General features: G+C 35.5%; 1 protein-coding gene across 1 annotated transcript in view; it reads right to left on the bottom strand.

Annotated features, from left to right (window-relative positions):
- Positions 1–257: 257 nt before the first annotated feature.
- Sec62 (SEC62 homolog, preprotein translocation factor) overlaps positions 258–27,420 on the bottom strand; it is a 27,563-nt gene continuing 400 nt past the window's right edge. Inside the window, exons 2-8 of the mRNA XM_005382962.2 lie at positions 20,232–20,340; positions 19,022–19,127; positions 12,794–12,998; positions 12,487–12,579; positions 9,651–9,711; positions 6,941–7,060; positions 258–2,129 (exon numbers count right to left, since the gene is read on the bottom strand). Of these exons, the coding sequence (XP_005383019.1) occupies positions 1,663–2,129; positions 6,941–7,060; positions 9,651–9,711; positions 12,487–12,579; positions 12,794–12,998; positions 19,022–19,127; positions 20,232–20,340 (1,161 nt within the window). The 3' untranslated portion in view covers positions 258–1,662. The remainder of the gene's footprint in view (positions 2,130–6,940; positions 7,061–9,650; positions 9,712–12,486; positions 12,580–12,793; positions 12,999–19,021; positions 19,128–20,231; positions 20,341–27,420) is intronic.

Raw genomic sequence — 27,420 nt, 5'->3', positions numbered from 1 at the left:
CACTTTTGGTACAACGTTCACACTCCAAAATATTATTATTATTAATGTGACCAGTGATTAAGAAGCTCAGAAGCTATTATTATGCATAACTTCACTGTAGATGTCTACAAATGTGAGGGAAAGTACCCAGGCACTAAAATCGATGAACAGTTGCTAACAGAAAACTCAAAATGATTGCTAGACTGAGTTGCTTTAATATCAAATAGCCACATGTCTGTCCACTTACAGGGAATATTATAAAGAAGCAACCACCAAGCCATGTTTAATAAGATATGTCCATGTATTTTTTTCACAATTAGAGAATGTAACACTTTTAGTCAAACACCTAGATGGTAAACAGCCCAAAGAAAAAAAACTCCACCTATTTCAACAACAAAGCAAAACACGCTGTGACTCAAAGAAAGTCATTTAATATTTTCACTATCAGTTTGTAGAGTTTAACTCCAAGGAATGATTATGCTTGTAAGTAAACAAGATTTTTCTAAGATTTTTAACTATAGCTTGCAAGACAAAAATCAAACTGCAAAACCAGTTTGAAGCAATTACAGTCCAATGGTTCTCTATGTTTTCTTTTATAGCCTTTATTTTAAATTGATATTTTAGAACAGTAAATTACCTTTCGCAGCAGTGCCTCTTGGTCTGAAAATACAGTACCTCATTTCTGAATGCAAAGATTTAAAATAAATTGAAATGAACATTAAGGCGTACAAACATCTGCTTTTAAGTCTGCTCTTATGTTGGTAAGGATCAATTTTTACTTATATTCAAATATATGGAATGTTGGCACAAACTGAAGTTGCTGTAGAAAGATTACAGATGTCCCATGGGTTATCCAAACTTCCATTTCTCTAAAAACATAACCTTACATGATCTTAATTTTACAAATTTAAGTATTGAGAAATGTCTAAATAATAAGTAACAATTAAAATAAAGTTTTATTTGTAAATTATGTACAGAATACGCTTTATGTTATGACAAGGGGATGGGGAAGAAGAGCCACCACCTTCCAACCAGAGCTCTTCACGTTCCTGCTGGAGATGACCATCTTTCTCTGAATCAAGTGTACAACTCAGTTTGGATTTCCTAAGTTGGAAAGGAGAATTTGTAGCTAAATCAAAAATGTTCGTGCACTGTTACTAGTTGGCCTTTTCCCACCAAAGTTTGAACACTGCTAACTCAGTCTTTTAAGAAATTTCCTGGTAGAATTTTATAATGAAAAACAAAAGTATAACTATCAAGAACAATGAGTTTAAGTATTTTAACCTAAAGAAACTAGGAAATGGCTACATAAACTATAAATAATCTGAAATGTTGGGAGTTTATTCCTTTTATTTTGATTAATCTAACAGTAAAAAGCCATATAACTATCAAAAATGCCCTTAATCTAAAGGTCATGTGGAAAATGCATCTTTGATAACTATCAAAATGAGACCTACTTACTGTAAAATTATCAAATGCATAAAACTTATTAATGGCTTTAGACTGTACCAATAATAGTACCAATATTCTATAAAATGAAGGACTGAATAGAACTTCTTGGCTGTCAAATACTTTCAGTAAATGGACTTAAAGAATGCTACAAATGCCACATGTACATTATGATGATCTGCCAACATAGAAAATCCAACCTCTTGCACTTATTCAGTCCCCAAATTAGTCAGATTATGATTTTTCGTGTGAAGATTTAGGTGTTTTTCCATCGTCTTCATCCTCTTCCTCTTCACAATCCCCATCTGTTTGCTGTTCCAGTTCCTCTTTTGTGATCATTTCAAAATCATTCCCATTTCCACTACTGTGCTGGGATCTGTCATCTTCCCTCCTGTCACTGTCTGTGTCTGAATGCCGTTCTCCACCTGAGCCTTCCGTTCCATGATTTCCTGCACCTACTTTTCCTTCCTCGTCTTCCTTTTTCTCACTGTCTGACTTTTCCTCACTGTCAGACTTCTGCTGCTTTTTGGTTTCAGATTTTTCATCTTTCTTTAATTCTGCTTTTGGTCCTTTGTATTCATGTGTGTACAGAGGCCTGAAGGAGTCAATGAAGCCCACGTCAGCAGTCAGATTAGGCAAGAACCAAAAGTGGTGCCTTCCTCCAGTTATAAGCCAAATGATGAGAAACAGAATGCAACGAGCTGTGGGTAGAAAAATTTCTCTAATTTAATGATCAATCACTGACATGAATAGCAGGGAATATTTGTCAATAAAAAAAACCTATGAAAACATTTACTTTTATTTGCATATTTCATATACCATAGTTATGAATTTTAAAATCCTGACTGGTTAACAACTATCACAATATGCTAAGAGCAGTGTACTCTGAACTTGAGGGTAAAATTCTATAATGACACTCCTAAAAAATTCTATTTTCATCTGGACACTGTTTCAGACGTACTTATGATTTCTGTATTTTATAATGTTATAGTACTTCAATAAACATAGTAGTCAGTTGGTAAGCATTCATGAGGTCATGGTGTAAGAAGAAAATGTTGAGTAACTGATGAAGGATACAGAAGGAAACCTTTAAAAGGAATGAGCACAGCTGCATCATGACTTCCCGAGGCACTAGATACTTTTATTTCTATAGGACACATCCTCTATACACTAAAACTATACTTTGGCTGGGTGTGGTGGTGCACACCTGTAATTCCAGCACTTGGGAGGCTGAGGCAGGAGAATCGTTGCAAGTTTAAGACCAGCCTGGGATACAAAGTGAGCTCAAGGCCAGCCTGAAATGCATACTGAGACCCTATCTCAAAAAAAAACCAAAAAACAAAAAACTATACTTTGTATTATGTTATAAATGCAAGTACAGTACTGCATAGTACTTAAAATATATAATTACTATTGTTGATTTTAAAAGAATGAAAATGAAAACACTTCTGTGAGTCCCTATCATGGGCCCAAAGCATGTGCTTTTACTCTGCCTAAAGACTGGGCGAACCTGGATAAAGAATCCTAGCACTGGCAAGTTTCCCTCTTTTAGTTCTTTTTGTTTTATTAGGTAAATTATTTAATTTTTGTTTATTTAAAAATGAACTCTCCCAATACTAAGAAATAATACAAGCCATGCACACAGTAGTGCACACTAATACTCCTAGTAGCTGGCGGCTGAAGCAGGAGGATCACAAATGCAGCACCAGCTTATGTACTTCATGAGATCTTGTTTTAAAAACATTTTAAAAAGAGATGAGGATGGAGCTCAGCGAGAAGGCCTTAGGTTTAATCACCAGTATGGGGGCAGGTGGGCAGTACAATGCTAACAAAAGCAAGGTCTCACTGCGTGGTGGCTTGAACCAGTGGTAGAACATGCAGGACTGTCCAATCAGGCACTGGTATGGAAAGTCATACATGTAAAGGCCCTCTTGCGAATGTGTTAAACACGAATGGGTTATGAGGTTACATTTTTAGAATAATATCCCAAACCTGTGGGCTAATGAAATATAAATTTAAAAATTTATAGTAATAGTTTTCTTACAATTATATCACTGTTTTCATATCTATACTCCTATTATTATTTTGCATAAATAAGAGAAAATGGTTATAGCTACCTTGCCTGCTATAAAATAGTATTTATAAATAAACCACCTTATTTATAAACTAGTACTTTTATTTTCACAACAACATTGTGTATACTGAAAGAATATTACATGTTAGACTCTTTCACGGCACAAACAGAAAAGGTAAATTTTGTTTGAAATTATGGTTTCAGAATGTCACTGATAGAAGATAATAAATGATGTTTAAGGAGGCTACATTTTTTTTCCAAACATATTTATGATGCTACATTTTATTTTTAAATTTTTCTAATTATTTTTTTAAAGTTTTTATTATTTTTTAAGATAGGCTCTTATTACAATTATTATTATTTTTAAATACAAGGTCTTGCCATGTAGCTGAGCTCACTAGGTAGCCCAGGCTGGCCTTGAGCCTGCAGCAATCCTCCTGCCTTAGCTCCTGAATACTGAGATTACAAACATGCACCACCATGCCTGGCTATGCTATGATAGGTTTTATAGGGTTGTAATTACAGAGAGATGTTCAGAGTAATGAAATCTTGTATGTATCCAAAAAAAAAGCAGTATAGAAATGACACAAAAAATTAGTTTTTTTTATCACATATAAACTGGACATAGCAGAACTATAACATGCTTTACAGTTTTTCTCCATGTGGCATTATATTAACAGGAGTAAAATGAGAAGAATCATAAAAAACAGACGTGTACTGTCAATACCACTCGTGTACTAAAATGACGCATTTTAGAAAAATGCCAAGTCTTATTTTAATGGTGATATTAATAATGCATGCTCTTGGTAACAAACATAATTCAGAATATATAATAGTTCATACAATATAAACAAATCAGAATTACTGTATCTGAAAGAATATACGAGGCTGTGCTTTCTAACAGAATCAACATAAAATATTGGGTTTGCGTCCTACTTTAATTTTCTACTTTAACTTGCATAACGTGTGTTTAAATTCATAGGAATTTAAAATATTTAAAAAAAACCACTGAAGAAATTTAAAAAAGCAAAACAATACAATGGTTATAAACTGTTGTTAGTGCTGCCTTAATTTTTTTTTTTTTGGTGTTGGTTTTTTTTCCGGTACCGGGAATCAAACTCATGACCTTGCGCTTGCCAGGCAAGCGCTGTGCCGCTGAGCTAAATCCCCAGCTCCAATGCTGCCTTAATTAAAAGATAGGCATTTTGAACAATTTTGTTCAACAGAACTAAATATCACAGGTCGCGGTGGTGCACACCTATAATCTCAGCACGTGGGAGACTCAGGCAGGAGTTTGAGGTCAGCCTGGTTACACAGTCAGACCCTGCCTCAACTAAAAAAAAAACAAAACTAAACTTCTAGTGAAGATTTTCAAGGAGTTTTTGAATTTCATTGGTTTGAGAGCCATTAATTTTATATCTAATGTCAGATTAAAGTTTATGGTTTTTCTCTTTGATTAACACCAACACTACTTACCTTCTTAACAAGCTTAGATAATAATTCTTGGCCTATGATTGTGCTTGTGCCCCTGAACTAGCAGGACATTTTCTCAAGGTAACTGAGTTAGAAGATGGAAAAAAATGAATAGGTGGAGAAGGTCTTCCTTAAGAGTTATAGATCACAGAGAAAAAAGGAGGTCCATAATACGATAGACTGAAAAAGACACTAGATAGGTTCCTGGGTCCATGGGTAGTAGCACCATCCTAGTGTACCCTGCTGTCAGGGTGAAGAGATGTACAAAGGGAGACTGCTTAGGACTATGGAGTAATACCACACACACATTACATATCACAGAATCTCAGAATAGCATGTACCCAGTTCAGATAATCTTGGTCAAATTCTGTCCTCTAACAACAGATTATTAGGTTGATACCATAGACATTGTTTTTCGTTACACAAATATTCTTCAGACTTGGTAGAAAAGTTGATTTGTCATTTGAGGAAAATAGCCAGAACTTCTTATCACACAATAATATAAACTAAACAGATCAAGGAATTCAATACAATTAATCCTAGGCAGCTCTAGATAAACTGAGAAAAATTCACATATCATTCCCAAAGTGAAAAATTAAAGAGTGGTCTGGCCTTTAAAGACACAATCTTCAAAGACGAGCATTTTAAGAAAAATGCTCTGTGGACAAAAATAGACAAGTGTAATTAAAAAATTAAAACCGTAACAAACACCACTGTATTCACACTTGGGTGCCTCTCCTTCCACCATTTAAATCTTTTGATGCTAACATCTAACAAAACTACCAGGCTTGGTGGCGCACGCCTGTAATCCCAGCACTCAGGAGGCTGTGGCAGGAAGAATGCTCCAAGTTAGAGGGCCAGCCTGGGCTACAAAGTGAGTACAAGGCCCGCATGAACTGCACAGTGAGATCCTGTCTCAAAAAGACAAACAAACAAAACTACACTAAAAAGTCTTACTAAATAGACCAAAAATCTCTCACTTCATTTACTGTTAACTAGTGATGAACATACGTATACATCTGTTAATCATTTGTTTTTTATTTTCTCTTCTGAAGGATGAAAGATTGGTTATATCCCTTACTATTTAATATTCCAATCCTCTCATGAATTGGTATGAGTATGTGGGAATTTTCATCTTTTGCCTGTCCTGGCAATTTGTTGTTTGGTCTGCTTTTGAAGTGAAAAAAATTTTTTTCTTAATTCTTATGTGATCCACATCTATTAGCTTTTCTTTTGTTTATACTGCTTATTAGCCAAGAAAGTGTTCAATCATCCAGAAATGAAAAAGAAAAAAATCATTTACGTTTTACTGTTTGATTTTTAAAACATTTAATTCCTTAATACATCTAGAATTTAATCTGAATAAAAATTACTAATTTTCCCTGAAGTGGCAAATTGCTTAGAACCATTCACTGAATGTAAGCACAGAACTGAAATATTTAATACAAGCTGCATTTACCTCACTTTTGTATTTTGAAATACAAAAACAAATTTACTCAAAGTACACTTAATGACCGATCACTGCAAAAACATTAAATCTTTGCTATAGCTAATTTTAAAAGCACATCTATTTGCAGATTTAATAACAGTTTGAAATAACTGATGATAAATTTAAAATGTCTCATTATAAAAAAATGATAGGTAAACAAGTGATAGACACATTAGCTTAAATCATTTCCCATTGTACATACATTAAAACATCACAGTGTACCCTATAATGCACGTAGTTATTTGTCAAATCAAATGTAATACTAATAAAAATATTTTTTAAAAAAGATACAGTAAATCCCTTTTCTTCACATTACATGCCAATCTAAGTCTGAGTCAGTTTTTGGATTTGACAAAGAATACAGGACCACATTTACTGATTTAGCCACATTAATTTTGAACTTTCCTGAAGCTCTAGATTATAGTCCAACTGCTTCGTATCTACCTTACTAGGTTAGTTTTACTAATAATACTTACCAACAGCAAGGAGAAGAATGCTGGCCACAAAGCACCCGGCGCCCACACTGAGGTAATAAACACCTACTCTCATTTCTGTCGGCCAAAGTGGGAAGAGGGTGGCTGCTATTACTGCAATCACTGCAACAAGAAATGATAAAGTTACATAGATAACTTGTAGAATAAAAATGTAAATAACATGATTGCAATAATAAATAAACATATTCTTAGGGGGACAACCTCTGACACAAATAATGTAAAAATCCCGATTTTTAAAAATAAATAGTAGTAAGTTATGGGGAAGTTCATTATTCAACTGAATATTTTATCCTCTTTTTAGATTGGATAATTTTCAGTTCAAATCACATTTAATTAGAAAAAAAGCTGTCTAAAAATTCAAAACTGTTAGTTGGGCACAGTGGTGCACACCTGCAACCCCCGTACGCAGGAGGTTGAGGCAGAAGGATCGCTGTGAGTTCAAGGTCAGCCTGACCCACACAGTGAGACCCTGTCTCAAAAACAAAAACCAAAAAACCTGTTGCTTAAAATGATCAACCATTATCACTTCCAAGCTATGTCTACATTATTTTTGAATATTAGGTTATCTATCTACTGAGTGGGGAAGCTTAAAGAAATAAATCACAAAAATAGAAAAGTACTAAGACCTCACCCTGGAGATTCTGATTCTAGGATTCAGTTCTGACGCCCACAGAAGCTCGCAGGCAATTCTACTACAGACAGTTTTTTGGTAGTTAGGAAAACACATCTCTAGTATTTTTGCAGTAAAATGGGGTAAGATGAAAGAATTGTACGAAATTAGAAGACTGGTTATTAGGTCTGTAGAGTTAGAACCAGTATTAAATTCTAGTTCTACCATTCATAAGCTAAGTAATCCCGAGCAAATCACTTCATTCTTTTGAGGTTGTTACCTTATATTTAATAAATGCCTATTCTTATTTCTTAAATGTTGTGAGCATAAGACAGTGTGTAATTTAGGTTTAACTGAGCTTTAACTCATCATAAAAGAGGTGAATTTTTTGGTTTTTGTTTTGTTTTTGCAGTGCTAGGGTTTGAACCAGGAGCTTCCATATGCTAGACAAGTGCTCTACCACCGACCTACTCCCACAGCCTTCTTTCATTTAAGACAGGGCCACACTAAGCTGCCCAGGCTGGTCTCAAATTTGTAATCCTCCTCTCAGCCTCCTCAGCAGCTGGGATTACAGGCATGCACTACTATGCCAAACAGTTGTTTGGAGTGAGATCCTATGATATTATATTGGCCAAACTAATTTTAACTAATTTTTTTTTTCCCTGTTTGCTAAATCATTTTTTCCTATCCATCCTTGCCTGCCCTAAACTTAAAGAGAAATACACATTTATATTAAAAAACCAAATCAGAAACAAAAAAGTATAGTAAAAGATTAAGTCTTCATCCAAATTCTTATTTTACTCCTCAGGGGCTAGTTAAACTTACAGTGTATTTCTAGAGACTTCCTATATATAAACTAGCTACACAAAATTTTTAAAAAGTAAACAAACATAATTCTTAAGCTTGCAACTACCTTTTCATATCTAGTCTAGGCATCGTTCCATCAGTACATTCCCTCATTCTTTAAAGGCTGCACAGTATTCTATTACACTATAATTTATTTCACCCTTTTCCGGTTGAGAGACATTTTTCTTTTCAGTTTTAACCTATACCAGACAATAATAATACAAGTATCCTTGTACATGTAAATTTGTGCAAATATGATTACATAATAGAATCAATTCCTTTAAGGGGAATTATAAGGTCAAAAGTAATAGGCATTTATACTTTGAATGTTATTTGTTAGAGTGCCCTCTGCAAGTCTGAGAAATATGGATTAAAATAAGCAACACATTGAGGTGGGGGGCACACATGCCTATAATCCCAGCACTTGAGAGGCTAAGGCAAGAGGATCGCCACAAGTTCAAGGCCTGCCTGGGCTACGAAGTGAGTTCAAGGCCAGCCTGAATGTGAGACCCCGTCTCAAAAAACCAAATAAAATAAAATAAGCAATACGTCAATGCGTACACTTTGGGCAACTGCAAGCATAAAAAGGGAAAAATTCCTAGAAGTAGAATTGCTGAGTCAGTTTTATGTGCATCTAAAATTATTTATTTGTTTTTTTGTTTTTGTTTTTCTTCCAATACCATGAATTGAACTCACAACCTTGTGCTTGCCAGGCAGGCGCTTTGCCGCCGAGCTAAATCCCCAGCCCCTAAAATTATTTTATTTATACACTTTTTAAAACTGGGATGGAATCCAAGGCCTTAAGAATACCAAGTTCTATCCTAGCCCGGCATTTAAAATATCAAAGGTATTATCAAATTGCCCTCCCTAAAACTGAAGCAGTGGATATATGTACCAATTCTGGCAAATGCTGATTCTTCTAAAACTTTCGCTATCAACCTTTGTAATCCTTACAATCACTATTGCTTTGCTTTGTATTTATTATGAGAGTATTATTTATGAGGATTGGTCACTACATTTCAATGTCTATGAGCTACCTTTACCATTTTTCTACCAAGTTGTAGATCTTCACTTTACTGTTATAAACATTCTCCTTAGTTTATCACTTATCTTCTGGTTTTAAAGTATACTCCTTGAGCAGTAACTATTTTACATTAATTTTAGAAATGTCTAATTTTGTGGTGCTGTTTTTAAATTTTAGACTGTACTTTAAAGTTATTACATGTTGATACTTACCAAGAATTAATCCCATGACAAATGTTTTAATGTGAACTGGGTCATAGATCCACACATAAACCTGTAAATATCAAGAAATCTCAGTGCTTAAATGTTCTAAGGTCACATTAGAAAGTAAAGTTTAATTCTGTATTTTAGGTTCCCTAAAGCAGTCATCAACTTTTTTTTTTTTTTGTCTTTTTGAGACAGGGTCTCGCTATGCAGTTCAGGCTGGCCTTGAGCTCACTTTGTAGCCCAGGCTGGTCTCGAACTGGCAACGATCCTCCTGCCTCAGCCTCCCGAGTGCTGGGATTACAGGCATGCGCCACCACACCCGGCTCAAACTTCTTAACATATAAGAACTTAGTTTCTGATGTAACTAAATTCTAAAGGCCATTCCCCGTCAGTATTAGAGTGGCATCCACTCAGGTAAAAAGCATATTCTGTAGCACACTTAAGTACACCTGCATATATATTCTGTAGCACATTTAAGTATATTTGTATATATGCTTAATAATCTGTTCATAAGTGTAAATTATTATTTATTCAATGTAACAGTAAGTAATCATCAGTCTTTTTGTCCCTAATATAATGATGAACCAGCTAAGAACACAGTTAAGATACATTCCAGGCAGGGCACAGTACAAATCCAGCAGCCCTAAAATTTACCCTTTTTTCCCTACTGACAATACACAAAGAACCTTTACTAAAAATCATATTTGGTGAATATAAAGATTCTTGGTGCTGGGGATATAGTTCAGTGGTATAAACGCCTGCCTGGCAAGCGCAAGGTCATGAGTTTGATCCCCGTACCACAAAAAAAAAAAAAAAAAAAAGAGAGAAAAGATTCTATGACTCCCTGTATTAATTTTTTTGCCCAATCCTCCATATATGGCTTATAACCTATTGCTTCAAAGCTTTATTTACTGTTAGCAGGCTATTTTTTATATAATAAAAATTTAAAGCATTCAGATTAAAACTATGCTCAATCATCATCCATTATACTCTTCAAGTTTTACTTCTTTAGTTCCCATAAATAACAGTACTTTTCAACTTCTAGCCGTATTTTGACTATAATTCTATACTGCTTCTGACTTTGTTCTTTTAACACCTGGGGTTCTACAGCAATCCCTACTTTACTCTGTACATTCTTCCTGGGAATCGGTTCCATAGACATTTCTTCCATCAGTTAGCATTTCAAAATAAACACTGAGAAAAAAAGAACAATTCCAAACTTTGAAAGCTTTGGGGTACTTGGAGCTTTCTACAGAATTAAATCTAACCTTTTCAGGATGGCAACCATGCAGCTTTTGCTCAGCCTGCTTCCTTCTTTAATGTACATGTAATTCCTCTGTGGTACGCTCGACATTCTGCCATCCAACCATGTTCAAGGCTCAGCTTAAGTGTCCAGGGTCTTCAGACCTTCCCTGTCCTTACTGATTAATTTCTCCTAATTGGTGTTTTCATATCATTAATAATTCACAAACTATAGTGACAGTAACATCTTTAAATGCTTGCATCTTTAATAGACTGTGTTTCCTTACGGAGAATTTCATTGGTATTTATCATGCTATTCCCAGCACCCTATAAAAATGTCTAGCATACAACTGGAGCTCAATGCTTAACTGAAGGCATCTGAGCCCTCATCTTGGGAAATACAGTCTATTATAGTGGTTCTTAACCATTAGCATCACTTGAGGACTCTTCATATAAAAATACCTCTTGGGCTGGGAATGGTCAAGCATGCCTGTAATCCCAGCACTAAGGAGACTGGGGTAGGAGGACAGCTGTGAGCTCCAGACCTGGCTACACTACACAATGAAACTCCACCTCCAAAACAAAAAACCAAAAATACAAGAAACTCTCTCAATCCTTTCCCTGCACTTGAGATTTTTATGTAAGTTTTCTAGCCCAGAACACTTATTTTTTAAAAATCTTTTCCAGAATTTCAAACACAGAAGCCACAACTTTATACATATGCTACTTTAGTACAGTGTAAGTGTACCAAGAAAGGATGTCTTAAAATTCGTAACAGTTCAATGGCCAGTTCATAGCTAACATTTTTGTATTGGTTCACAGAAGGCTGCTACCACACACTCCTGTTTAAAAGGATAAAATAAAAAGTATCTCAATGCATCAAGTAATGTTTAAAATTTTAGGATCCTCAAGTGATGTGTCTGACTACACATCATATGTGAGCAGAGCTCAGTATATTTTATTAGTTTGAGACAGTGTCTTGCCATGTAGCTCACGCTAGCCTTGAACTCACAGCAATCCTCCTGCCTCAGCCTCCGGAGTGCTGGGATTACAGGTGTGCATCACCATGCCTACCTTTTTTTTTTTTTTTTTAAATAATAATGGAAAGTCTGAATTTTCATCGAGCAAATAACCACCCAGCCTGAAATTCAAGTAGAAATGAAATCACATCTTCTGGGACATTGTCTTTAAAAGACAGTCTTAAGAAGTACATTCCTTACTCTCCTACTGTCCTTCCCTCTTTTAGATAAGACTGCCAATCACTCTGGACCATGAAGCAATCTTACTCAGAAATATCCCACAGAGAAAGCAAAGGAATTTGGGCCCACCATAATGCTTATCCCTAGATTACACTGACGAGAGCATATAAGGATCTATTTTATATTAAGCCACTACTTTTAGGGTTTCTATCATACACAGTCAAATCTGACTTTTTATAAATCTAAGTTTACACCAATTTAATTTTAAAAATAGAGCCATTTTTATATAAAGTGCATGACTAGATTTATCTCAATTGTTTCTTTTCTCAGTGAAGGCATCAAACAATTACTAAAAAATTTCCATGAAAAACTATTTCTAATCACAGGCTAAATACTCTCACCTCATTGCCATCCAGAAAAACTTGGTCATCATGTGGTTCAAGTTTGAATTTTTTCTTAGTTTCCTTCTTTTTGGGAGTTCCCGGAGTTTCTTCCTATGAAAACACGTAACACAAGCAAGCAGAAACAAAATGATGTTCATACAGCAAAAAGCTTTCACTACTTGTAACACAAAAATTTCCATCATATTTATAATAATCCTAATATGGTTAGCTGAATTACTTGATTAATATTTTAAATATGCTCATATGGCAGTAGATACTGTATACACAAAATGTTTTACTTTTACCTAATTTTAGTTGAACTTACCTTTTTGGAGTCTTCCTTTTCACCATCTTTTTTTTTCTCTTTTTCCTTTTTTGTCTTTTCTTCCTTTGTATTTTCTTTCTTGCTTTTTTTATCCTCTTCTTTTCCACTTTCAGTTTTTCCTTTATCCTTTTCTTTCTTTATATCTTTATCATACTTCATTTTCATTACTTTAAGTGCTCGGTGAAAAAACTGTTTCTTTAAAAGCCTTGAGTATAAAAAAAAGTTATAATGTTCCATTTCCTACCAACTACAGACACAGACCAAAAAGCAAAAAATATCATGACCCAAATAAAATGCACAAAGGAAGATATAAATTGGCAATTCACAAAAGAAATTACACTACCACTTATGGAAAAATAGTCAACTCCACCAAGTGAAAAAACTTTAGCCAATTAGATTATTGCGTATGGTTGTCAAAACTCAGTGATAATATAATTTTCACTTTTAACTGTATAAATTTAAGTAAAAGAGATAATTAGTTTTGAATTATTCTTATAAAGTAAAGCCTCTCTCTACATTCATTAAGAGTAATTAAGGCAGGTGTGGTAGCACACACCTGTAATCTCAGGACTCAGGAGTCTAAGGCAAGAGGATCACCGTGAGTTTAAGGCCAGCCTGGGCTACATAAGTGAATTCAAAGCCAGCCTGCACTACACAGTGAGACCTTGTCTCAAAAAAAGAAAAAGAAAAAAGTAATTAGGGCTCAGATTCATTTAAGTTTCAAAAGCAAACAACAAAAAAGGCAAACAGTCTAAGAAATATTAACAGAATAAATATACGTTCATGGTTTGATCCTATTTATGTCTGTCATTGTCTTTCGAAATGTTTTTTTCCTCCACATATTTTGCAATTCAGCTTTACTGCTTTCTCTAATGAAATAGTATCTTCAATTAAGTAATGAATAATTAACTCCACTAAGATGAGATTTGTTTTCTGATAAGGACTTGTAAGATCAATCTGAAAAATGTAAAATCTATTTGGTAAAAAATAATATACATCTAGTTTTATTCATTTCTTTTGGGGCCAGGAATTTAGCTCAGAGGTGCAGCACCTGCCTGCCAAAAGTAAGGTCCTGACTTAGATTCCTGGTACCAGGAAAAGAATATATATATACATTTTTCCCTTTTTAAGCAGTTAAAAAAAAAAGCCTCCTACCACCACCTTACTACTGATTGTTTCCTTCACCTAGAATGTACTTCCCTCAAAAAAGTATATCTTTTTTGTTTCATTCCCTTACTTCCTAAGTTTTCTGTCTAAAATTATAAGCCCTCCCCACCCACTATTATTCTATCCATAATCCATACTATGTATCTACCAACTCACCCTATAATTTGTTGTATTTGTTTGCCTCTTCACTATGCTATAAACTCCCTGAGAATGAGATTCTTGTTTTATTCATTTATCTAGTAAATTTAAAAGCTCAGCTGACCCAAATTAGGTTCATACTGGTAGCTTCTCAAGAAACCGAGCTGCTTTTTTTTTTACCTTTGTCATTTATAAACCACCCTTTCAAATTTCATGATTCAGTTTCAGAATTTCTGATTTGTTTCTTCATTCCTACTAAATCCTGTACAAATACTACAACATCTAGAAGTTAGGTCTTACTAATACCACCTGTGCCTGCTAATGGCTACGAGCCATCTTTCTACTCACACCTCACTAGTGCTGCTCTAGCGTATCATATCACTTGTTAACTGGGCTTTTCCTTCTTATCCAGATGACCTCTTCTTTCTGAACACTGTACTGTGCTACCTCTGGAGCATCTATGTCACCTGCCTGCCTGCTGGGCTTCCATTACTCTCTAATTAGGTCCAGTCCATGATCCTCTCCACAAAGCTAACTTCCAGGTTTCCTCACTTGGCCTATTCAACTTGTTCAGATCTATTTAGCATATAATCATGCCACTGCTCAAACTGCCCTGCCAAAATGTTACCACTGGTATCTCCTAGTAAACAAAATTTTGAAATGAGACTTTAATCATTAACTACTGTGAGGAGAAAATAGAATTTAATAGTGGTGTGTCTGAATATGAATGGGAACTTTGTATTTTTTTACTTTATTTCAAAATGTTTTAAAACAATTTATAGTGAACTTATATTCTAATTTGTCTGTGCATTTATATGATTTCTAGATTTTCTGTAAGGAACATACATTACCTCTCAAAACAAAAACCAAAAATACATTTTATTCATCTTATGTTAATGGAAAAAACCAGTATTTTATATAATAGATGTCTATATACCACGAGTACATGTATACACTTACAGATAGCTGAAGTGTAGTCTCAAGTGGTTTTCTTCTAAATCATTTCAATAACTTCAGTTTACTTAAATTTAGTGGAAAAAATGATCCAAAAGTAAGAAATAAACCACTGAACTTTACTAGAAAAAAATCTTTTCTCTAATGAGTAGATCGAAGGGCACAGAACCAGTAGGACTGTCTCTTCTGTCACTCTTCCTGCACAGCTGCCTGTGGATTATTAACTTTCAATCAAATTAGTATTGAAAATAATTTCACATTTAGGTAGAGAGCTTCAAATACTTCCTTTACCACTTGAATAGTGGGGAAACAATGGATAAACTACTTCATTTCAGCTGACTCTTAAATCTCATATGAATTTTTAGGATAAATGAGAAGCACAGAAATTGTTCAGCATAGGACTGTCACAAATGTTAGCCATTATTGCTATGCCAAAATCTTCAATTTCACTTAATAGTTATAGAATACATACTTGGTTTCAAAATTACATTACAGCATCATTCTGTTCTGTAATTAGTAAATCACTGACTTATTCCTTCATGGGTCTTTAAAGAATGTCCACTTCAGCTCATTCTATGAGTAGGGAGGGGGGACTGACATTATTTAACCTTTGTAATAAATCCGCCCTTCTAGTTATGTGGCTTTTTTTTAAAGGCAGATCTTGCTAAACTGCTCAGGCTAGCCTTGAATCCGTGACTTTCCTGCTTTCGCCTCCAGAGCAGCTGGGATGACAGACACTCACCACGGCATTTGGTCTTACCGGGCTTTACATATGAGACACAGGACAAACCACTAAAACAAAGCTCTCTAATATTTTCATAGAACAATTCACACCTCCCTATCTCAGTATGTTCTGTGCTTTTTCCTGGGAATAAATTCCCTTTCTTCTCTTGTTTGTTGGGCAATCATCTACTAAAGTTCAAAATGTGATTAAAATATTTTCTCTGCGAAGTCATTCTTGACAGTTTCACCAATGTTTTTTTGTTTATTTTCTTTTTTGGTTTTTTTTCCGGTACTGGGAATTGAACTTACGACCTTGCGCTTGCCAGGCAAGCGCTGTGCCGCTGAGCTAAATCCCCAGCCCCCCACCAATTATTTTTATTAGATATAAATTTTCCCTAAGAGATCAGAATATAAGTTTTCAGGTAGAGAACAAGTCACTGTAATCATTGTATTCCTAGGACTAATACATATTGTTTAAAAAGAGTTCATAAAAAGTTTTTAAATTGCGTCTGCATTTCCCTTACCTCTACTTCTTTTTCCAGATTTATCAAACATTTAATTGAATGCTAGGCATGTCGTTAGGGACTTTCACCTATGTAGCAATGGTGAGTTTTTGCTAATTGACTATACTGTGCTAACTAACTGCTATGGAGTTACAATAAATAGTCCTACAATTGTTTTCAGATTTAGCTGGCAAGAAATTAAAAAACTAATATATACGTAAGAATTCTAAAATAGTTAATGGATAATATGAACTTGATAAATCAGTAAACTTCAGATATTAATGTTAACACAGGCTGAAGGACCTGGGGAATATCACATGTTGGAAGTAAGATTTGAAGGATGTGCTTATAATATTGAGAGATAGGTGTAATAGAGGAAGAAGAATCATTCAGAGAAAGTGGAAGGTTAGGATCACAGAAAGACCACAACAGAAAATGACTGACATACTTGCACAAGAGGACATCACTGGACTGACGACTGGTGATGCAGACTCATGCAAAATAGGTTGAAAAGTTCATATGTAAAATAGGCCATAAAAGGTACACATCATACTAGAAAAAACTGTTTTCTTACTATTCCACATTTTTCTATCCTGTGTTTTTTCCCAGACTCCATTAGGTCTAGTTAGTTGCTTTAGAAAATGAAACCAGACAAAAGTCTTACTGTGATTTTCTCTATGGCTGCACAAAACTTGGTAAGGACTGGTTATCACCAAGAAGACTATAATTAGAAGTTGTTTGGAATCTTACAGAGTTAGTTAGGCTTCACTCCATTCCAGAGTGGGAAGGACAAAAACAACTGACATGAATGGGAACAGTATACATAATGAAAACTGTCTCGAGGATATTCTCTGGACCCTGAGCTTTTCATGTAACACATTACTAAGGCTCCAAGAAGGTCAGGCAATGGGGACTATACAAACTGCTCTCCTTAAGAGACTTGCGGGGGGGGTGGTCACAGAATCAATGTCTGAAATAACAGTACTGGCAGGTGACTCAATTTTAATTCTTCCTCTATTAAATGCAGCATTATTTTACTGGGGAAAACAGGTATAGTGCAGTGATGAACAGCACAGACTACATGCTGTTGGAGGCAGCTGTTGCTACATTTACAACCTTAGATCTTATTAGCTGTGTGACCTTGGATATGGTTCCTAACTTCCCTGAGCCCCAGTTTCTACATCTGTAGTATCCCTTCATTTTCTTTTTTCTATTTTGTCTTTTTGGGACAGGGTCTCGATATGCAGTTCAGGCTGGCCTCAAGCTCATTTTGTAGCCTAGGCTGGCCTCGAACTCACAGGAATCCTCCAGCCTCAGCCTCCCAAGTGCTGGTATTACAGGCGTGCACCACCATGCCTGACTCCCTTCATTTTTATACCATAAATCTATTTTTAAGAAGGCAGGGAAGTTTGCATTTGGGAGTTAATTACACAAACAGCTGTAAAAACAAATAAATATCAGTTGTATCACTGTTAACTCATCCCAAACCCAACAACGAAACTTACTGTTTCTGAAATGTCCATTAGTAATCTTTAGTTTTTGGTAACAAAGAATTTTAAGAAATATTTGATAATTCTTTAAGAAACCAGATTGTAAAATAGTCATTTCTAAGATGGTTCTCATATGGCTGATACTTTAAGTGCTATCTATCATCTATCTACCTATCTATCTATCTATCTGGTACCAGGAATCGGACGCCTTGCCAAGCAGGCGCTGTGCTGCTGAGCTATATCCCCAGCGCTTTAAGTGTGATTTAAACACTTAACTCTATCAAACAAAAAAAATTCTAAAATCTCAAATTCTCAGGTTATAAACTTTAGTGACATGAAAACAAAATTTAGTTAACATATATTGATAAACATGCTTAATAAGTATTAAGTAAACCAAGAGGGAAAAAATGGAAAGAGAAACTAGCATACGCTTGTAAAAGGAAGGTGATATTGTCCTTTAGACACACCATTCATCATCCAGAGATTTTCTGTGGGCTGGGGATGTTGCTCAGTGGTAAACGTTTGTCTAGCCTGTTCAATCCCCAGTATTATAACTCCACCAAGAGGTTTTTTTCTCTTTTTGAAAGGAAAGGTGACTAGTAGGAGAAACATGTATATTACCAACTCTTTGCACTTCTGAAATCCTCAAAAATTGACAAGATGGATGTTATAGCTGCCTTGACTTTACAAGGTCTCTGGCTAATGATTCAGGATGTAGGCACTAAAAAAAGGCAAGGGTAACAGAGCTAACAGAAATCCCTATAAAAGCTTTGGAAGAAATTCTCAGGCTATATGCTCTACAAAAGAAAATTTGTTTTTCACTGTCAGCACCAGCATATGATTTTTACTGCTGACCCTCTTTAGTTCAGTAGGCTGGGTGTGGTGGCACATTCATGTAATCCTAGCACTAGGAGAGTGAGGCAGGAGGATTGCCCCGAGTTCAAGGCCAGCAGCCTGGGTTATATAGTGAGTTCAAGACCAGCCTGAACTACACAGCAAGATCCTGTCTTAAAAAAACAAAAACCAAAGCATATAAAACTAATAACATAAATGAAAATTATATTTAGTTAAAAACAAGTCTAATACCAAATTTATTTCCAGAGATAGTGATGAAATCTAGGTTACATATGAAAGTTATGTTTGATTTCTGTTGTAGCATCACAACATCTAATGATGGAAATAAATAGTTTTAGGACTATAGAACCATTTTAAATTATTATTTACAATATTGTTCACTAAGAAATAAACATTACCTGTTGCAGTAGTCAACCACAGACTCCCTGGTTGTAAATAAAGCTTCCTCTCCTTTCTTGGCTTTTGCCCACTTTGAATCCAAAAGGCAATCCACTGCTTTTGAAGCTAAGGAAGAGATTTATCATTTTAAATTTAGTATACATGGAAATTTATTTCTGAGGAATATTTCAGAAAGCAAACTTCAAATTCTGACAACAGAAAATAAAACAGCTTAATAGAAAATTGTTTAATTGATCATCGTAAGAGTTCCTCAAAACCTCAACTTGTTATACTGATAAGCAACTTTTCAAAGCAAGGCTGGGAAATAAATGGCATTCAGAAGTATTAACTAAAGCAAGATAAATTTATAGGGAAACAGTATTAACAAATTTCAAAATATTTGTAACTATCACTCATCAAATAATCACAGTCAAATACAGCATAAATCAAAATCTTTCTCTTGGTCCCCACGATAATAAAAATTCTCTTTAAGAAACCCACTGAGCAGTAACTGAACAATGTACTGTTGTCACCAGAAAAATAATGTAGTTTTTAAAAGTCTACATGTTCTCTTACACTAGTCCTGTTCCACAGACAGCTTGAAAGCAAGGCCTATGATTTGAAGAGATTAGCATGTCTATTTTTTTGAAACTTACTTTTTTTTTTGGAACTGGGAATTGAACTCAGGACTTTGTGCCTGCTATGCAGGCGCCATGCTGCTGAGCATGGCCCCTTGAAACTTTCAATGAATATCAAAATCATTAATAAAACTAAAGAAAAAGGCAAAGAATTTCTTCTCTATGACAACAATTTTGATAAATGACAAATAATTTTAACTGATGAAATAGGCAAATATAACCACTATTTACAAGCTATGGTCCTACACAATGGAAGGCATCAACTTATACTAAAGTTGTATAGCTAGAGTGAAGAATCAAAGCTCCTAGTTAGTTCCAAGTATACATATTATCAAACAAAAGGTAGTATTGTAGAACACTGACAATAAACTATTTTTAAAATTTTCAACAAGTATATGACTGGAAAGTACTTAATCTTTTTATTACAGACATTGTCCCTTATAAAAGGAACAATAAGATAATCAACTGCCATACGCCATTACCCCCTTTCAATAATCACACTTGAAAAGCACTTAAAAACTTCTACCTAGTCCAAATTTAGGTAACTTCATAAATTATGTACACTACAATGATTTCATTAATATAATCCTACCAATAAAATAATCAACCCGGTGACCCATCATATTCGTGGATTTTGTTGGACAGTTGAATCGAAGATACTTGGCTACAGCTTTCTCTTCTTTAGATGGTTCACCAACTTCCTACAACAAAAGAATATTACTTTAGTGTAAACTTCTATTTCCTTTTTTTTTTTTTTGGTACCGGAAATCAAACTCAGGACTTGCCACTAGCTATATCCCCAGCCTGTAACCCTCTATTTCAATAACTCATGTACAGAAGAACTTATAGATTTGTTATGTAAATCTTTCAAGCAAAATATAGGCCTTCCTTTGAAGACTTCTCTGGAACAGGCCTAGTGTAAGAGAAAAATGGAGATTTTAAAAAACTACATTATTTTTCAAATACAAATTAATTGCTCCAAACCCGATTGTTTCTTGGCCTTAACTATATGGTACTGGGTTATTTTTCCAGTATGGTAACTAACTTGCACAAATTCACCTTCACTTTTGTAGGACCTCTTTTTAATACCTACAAAGATAAGATGTGGCCAATAGTAAGTGCCCAGTGTCTAAGTAGAAATAGGTGCCATAAATGTTAAATAATAATCACCGATATGTACTTCAACAGTAAGAACAAGAGTTCTCAAATTAGCCAGAGAAAGCTACCTCATGTGGTAACTGTAAGAACTACTGCGATGCTGATGACTGGTACTCCTTCCTTTATAGTTAGATACCAGATACTGACTGGAATTCCTTTCCCACTTTGTCTTCTCCTCTTCTCAGTAACAGCGAGGCAAAAATCAGAAATGCAACAACAGATATATTACTATGTCATTTGAAGAACTGATTAATAAAAGTGCTTGGATAGTAGTTTTACAAAGACTGTTCTAATCTATGGTGGGCATTTGGTGCACGCCTGTAATCCCAGCTCTTGGGAATATGAGGCAGGAGGACCATTGTGAGTCTGACGTCAGCCTGGGCTATATCTAAACTACAAAGTGAGATCTTGCCTCAAAAAAAAAGACTGCTTTAATCTTTCCTTGTTTTCTTTCTTCTATATCTGTTCCCAACTTTTTTATTACACAGTCTACAACCACCAGCTCTGGGTAACTTGTGGCAAAAAATTAAAAACTCAAAGCACTCAACCCGAATGAAGACTACTGCAAAAACAAAATACAAGGCAGAGCATGGTGGCATATGCACTCAGGAGGCTGAGAGGCATGAGGATGCTTGCAATTTCGAGAAGAGCCTGGGCTACAAAGTGAGCTCAAGGCCAGCCTGAACTGCATAGCGAGACAGTCTCAAAACAAAAACAAAAACAAAACCCCAAAAAACCCAAATACAATATTTATGAAAAACTTCCATTTTTACTTATGTACCAAAAAGTAAAATCTTAACATGTACAAGTTTAAAATGTAACACTCCAAAGTTAACTAACATTTATAAGGTTTATAACAATTTGAGACCTAGCTATAAAATATACTTGATGTAATAAAAGGTAAAAATTTATTTAGTAAAATGGGTGAAACCATGCAAAAATCTATTAATGTATGTTGATATGTTATATGATAGTATTTAATTATGTTTGTATAATACACTATACTTCTTGGAGGCTCATCTATTAGCTGAAAGTTAACACAACAGCAAGAAGTGAAACTAACTGGTTTATAGAAACCATACTTTATAATCACACCCATATATACTCAATTTTTCCTCATTTTATACATTTACTGTCTATTTAAGTTTACTTAATTAACTGATTAATTGTAACTGGGTTAGGGTTGCTTATAAAGAGTACCGAGCAGATAAACCATTCAAATTCACACTTCCTTAGTGTTTATCCTAATTTTGGGTGCTATTAGTATCAAAGATTTGTGAGGTATGATACCTATACTTTATTATATAAGTACCAAAAGCAGCAACAGTTGTTTTCTGAAAGGAGAGGCAGGGAAGGAATTTTATGAAGTAGGAGCGAAGTTATTAATGGGGATGGGAAGAGCCAGAAAACTCTTAAAAGAAGAAGTTAGATTTCAAAGATAAACAAATTTTGGATAAATAGAAGACCATAAGCACTGTGGTTGAGAATGAATATAAAATCTGGCTTCAGTAGAGGCCAGGAGTGAAGCACTGGGAGGTTAAGTAGAGGTAAGTAGAATAAAGTCTTCAATGCTGGCTAAAAAAAATTAACTTTACCTTGTAAGAGAAGAAACGCCAGTAAATTTTTTTAATAGAACAGAATTATAAAAACAGTTTAAGCATTTAGTGTTGTGCATAGAACGAATTGGAAAAAAAAAAGTAGGCAAGGAAACTAGCTTGAGTATCAATGCAATATTCAAGTAAATGTGATACAGGACTAAAAGCAGAAAATGTAGATATTTAAAACACTTCAAATGTAGGACAGGTAAAACTCAATGATAGAGTCTGGGGATTTAGCTCAGTGGCACAGCGCCTGCTTGGCAAGCACAAGGTCATGAGTTTGATTCCTGGTACCGGAAATAAAACAAAACAAAACAAAACAAAACAACTCAATGATAGATGAATGAAATGGCTAGGTAAAGAATGTCAGATTTCTATGTTGATCAAGGGAAAGGACAGTTTTCTAATAAGAAAGGAAATCTGGAGAAGTGATTCTGCAGAACACATTATTTTAGGAATTCAACACTCATATTAACATTCAGTTACTGATCACATATAACTGCACTAATTTGACTGCTTTATCAAGGCATCACATGAACAAGGAAATCTGACGTTATTTTGCACTCCGAAAATTTTAAATCTCATTTTAACAATTCCAAGTCAACCAATCTTTCTACAACTGCAATCCTACCTTGTTAAAGACATTATTGAACAATATGAACATAAGATATTCAGAAGATACAAGAGTTGGATAATCTCTTCCAACTAGACACAGAATTACTTTTCCACTAATACTTGCATAAAGTATCAGCAACTTTTAAGTTAGCCATGTTAGACTGCCTTTAATGAAAACCATGTAATTCATGTCACCTGCTGGAGCTCTGGAACAAGAAAGACACTGTAGAAGAGTAGCAGGAGAATGTGACTGTGGGAAGTTGGTTTTAAATATAGGAGATTCTGCATGGTGTCTCTCTACCCTCACTGCTCCCCTGCCGCAGGCTACAGGGTATACAAAACAGTCTTACAGTCTTATTTACACAGTGGACTGCACTATCTCCGCTCGGTTCCTTTCTGACATGAACAAAATATTTTCCTAAGTTTTCTACACTTTCAATGAGAAATAAAAGCCTTTTGAGAATATTAGTGCCCACTAATAAACAGAAGCCAGCCCATTCACTCTCAAACAAATGGGGAGAATTTTTTAGCTCAAGTAATGAACACAACAGTGTTAGAATGAGTACCCTACAAGCCAATGAGTTTAGGCTGGACTGTCTTTCCCAGAACATCAATGCTTCCGCTACTGCAAATCACAACCCAGAATTATTTAAATTGAAGTTTAGTTAGAACAATCTTATAAAATTGTTTAACAGATACTATGTTTACTTTAGAACACATTAACACCCAAGTACTACAATGACAGTGGTTACAGTATCTATGGTCCACCTATACAGAGTTACAAAAACAGCAGTGCCAAATACTTGAGAATGGAAACAGGTTAACAAAATAAAATCTGAAAGCTGGAAAGGACCTCAGAGAAATCATTTGCTCAATCTTGACTACAGCGGTATTCTTATATAATACTTCTAATTAACTTCCATTGTACTATCTCTGTAGCAATAGGTTTACCAGATAATTGCAAAACCCTTCAATTAAGCCTTTGGAGGTTTCCAGACTTAAGACTGGCTTCCTCCTCTTTTCTTCAAAAAGTCCTGACAAGTCAGACCTATAATCCGGCTGCAGAGTCCCAAACTTTCACTTTTGTTTCCTTTCCTGAAATTAAGTACATAAACCCATGATATAAGCAGTGTTTTATTGCCAGGGAGACAGATGAGTGCAACAAAAGTAACTGATAGAGGTTATACAAGTTCTAAGAAGCAGTAAGCCATTAAAATGTCCCCAAATTTAACTGGATATTAGACACTGGTCGGGATGATTCTCTTTAGCAGGGACAAGTCATAAAAGTCTTTGTTTTATAATTTAATATAAAAAAGAATTAAATTATTTCATAACAACTTATTTTTATCAGTGGTGAGGTGGAAAGAATATTCAACTGCAAACTAGAAGATTGATCTAAATCTAGTTTTACTATCTTAATAAGCAATCCAGGATCATGAGGCTGTTGGGTGAGATCAGTAATTTACGTCCACCACTCTACTTTTGTATCAGACTTAATTTGGGGAACAGAATTCCAAACAAATCCTACTACAAACTTTTCAATTTTTAAATTTCATACCATGATTCTAAACCAGGCTGCCAGTAAGCAGTACTTATTCTATACAAAGTTACCACATTTTCTTAAAAAGTTACATCACTGCATTTCTTAAAAACTTTGTTTTTAAAACTTTATTTATTTATATTTGTTTTTTGTCTTTTTGAGATAGGGTCTTGCTATGCAGTTCAGGCGGGCCTTGAGCTCACTTTGTAGCCCCAGCTGGTCTTAAACTTGCAAAGATCGTCCTGCCTCAGCCTCCTGAGTGCTGGGATAACAGGTGTGTGCCTCCACACCCAGCTAGTAACTTTATTGTTAAATGTTTTATTAATTTGGATTTAGATCATTCTTATTTGAGAATCTTTTTTTTTTATTTGAGAATCTTAATCATTAAAATTTTACAACAGAATGTCAATGAACATACAGTTCATTTCAGGTCTTCAGTGACTGGTAATTTAGGTCCAAGAAGGAAATGTGACAATTGCTTGCTCCTCAATTTTGATTGGACACCAGAACACCAGGATTTGAGGTTACATTGTACCAGAAAAGAGAAAAAAAAAAAAAGAATCAGCTTCTTTTTAGAAACTGAAATCCAAGGTCAGTGAATCTATTTAACAAAAAATTTTCTCTCAACATGAAACATTAAGTAACAAATGACAGGAAACTCAGTTGAGGCTGCATACCAGTGTGTCTTTAAAGTCTACCACAGAATCTTTTTTGTAACAAACTCTGAACTTTGTCACTACATTTGATCTTTTTACTTTAAGTGGTGCCAATATCTACTTTGATTCTCGGGGAGGAAAAGAAATGAGGAATTTCCTAGGATAGAGTACTTTTATAAATTTGTCACGACTTCACAAAAGTAGTACTCCAAGATCTCCCACAAAAATTTTACACAGCCACATAGACAACTTTTATGATAGGAAAATAACTTATTTTCATTTTGCAGTGTGCATCAAAGGGCATAAAATTCTCTCGTGTAAATAGTAGTAAGTACTAACATCAGCTTCAATACAAATTCTAATAAAATATTGTCTGCCCACGTCAAAACTCATTTTTAAAAACAATCAGGCCGGGAGTGATGGCACACGCCTGTAGTACCAGCCCTTGGGTGCCTGAGGCAGAACTGCCTTGAGTTCCGGGCCAGCCTGAGCTGCACACACAGTGAGTTCAAGGCCAGCCTCAACTGTATAGTGGGACCCTGTCTCAAAAAAAACAGATCAGATACTCAAATAAACAACAGAAGTAAATGTCTATATAACTAAAAACTTAATTGTTTACTGCATAAAACAGTTGTTCAATACTCTTTAGCATATCAAAGAATGCTTAACAAAAACCAAAATATCAACTCAACTTAAATCCTTCATTTGGCAAGAGGACAAGAAGGGAAGAGGTTCTGTGCCAAATACTTTTAATAAGTAATTGACTCACCTATTGTTTTCATAGCAACTCTAACTGTACAGGATTTTTAAAATTTTGTTTTTAAGGTAAACATCCCTTATTAGAGATGGAGAAACTGACTAACTTACTCAAAATTACTCAGCTAATAATTGGTGAAGCTGGGATACAAACAGGCATACTCTGGCTTTAGTTTTACCTCTTGGCTATTAGCACTACAGTGTTATATACCCATTTTGCCCACCTTTCTGTTTAACGTAAGATCATAACTGAAATATGAGCAGAGAATTGTATCACCTTTACAAAAGTAAAGAGCAGCTGAAACTATAAAACAGTGTGCATCAACGGGCATAAAATTCTCTCGTGTAAATAGCAGTAAGTACTAACATCAGCTTCAATACAAATTCTAGTAAAATATTGTCTGTCCACGTCAAAATAACAACACTAAATTTCAAAAGCTTAGGAATAGTGTAAGAAACTTCTCATTAAGCTGGGTGTGGTGGCGCATGCCTGTAATCCCAGCACGCGGGAGGCTGAGGCAGGAGGACCGATGTGAGTTTAGAGGCCAGCCTGGGCTACAAAGTGAGTTCAAGGCCAGCTTGACCCGCATAATGAAACTGTGTCTCAAAAAAGGTAAAAAACAAAAACAAAAACAAAAACACTTCTGACTGACCTTAAGCCCTAGTTTTAAGACCTGTCTAAACTTGGGAGTTTGCCTCTAATTCCTTTCTGCAACCTATTCACAATTACTTCGTCATTTCCGTCAAAGTGCAAATTTATTGATATCTTGTCTAAAATACTCAACCAGGAACACCTGTGAGTCAATAAACTGACAACTTAAAACAGTGCAGTGATAGAAAGGAAACAGTCATTCTAAGCAAGGACCAGAAAGACAATGAGTGTAACAATATGTGTTTCGCATGTCAACAATTTACTACACGCTACCGATTTAGGATGCCTTTGGTTTCCAAACACGTAAACAGATGAAGCAACTAACGAGCATCCTGAGTCTAAGATGTTTAACATTATCTAATCCCCCTGGCAAAGAACAGGAAGGACAAGAAAACTGCCGGGAAGGAATGCACAGTGACGTGCGTGTGCAAGGAGGCAGGGATGTTATGTAGGTTATGATGACAAACCGGCATGTGAAATGTTTCTGGGCGCCACCAGCTCGGTGCAGCACCACTGGGGCTGTTTGTTTACTCCGTGTCGCCTGGAAGACAGCCAGGAAGCTTCAAGCGATCTATTCGGTTCAAAAATGTTCAGCTGGGAAGCCCAACGCGACCGAGCATCGGGAAAGGGGGCCGCAGCCCGGGCCTCCGGGCGAGCCGCGCAAGTCCCGGCCCTTCCCGCTCCGGAGCCCGGCGCACAAAGAGCGGCCGCCTCGGGCGGCCCTCCGCCTCCTACCCACGACCGCGACCTGAACGCCGCGGCACCTGCGGCGCAGGATGCGCGAGCGAGCGAGGGGCCGCGGAGGG

The sequence above is a fragment of the Chinchilla lanigera genome, unplaced genomic scaffold (genome assembly GCF_000276665.1).
Source record: "Chinchilla lanigera isolate Chin_1 unplaced genomic scaffold, ChiLan1.0 scaffold00019, whole genome shotgun sequence".
Classification (NCBI taxonomy): Eukaryota; Metazoa; Chordata; class Mammalia; order Rodentia; family Chinchillidae; genus Chinchilla; species Chinchilla lanigera.
Note: the sequence above shows the minus strand (reverse complement) of the source record. Positions and strands in the feature narration are given on the sequence as shown.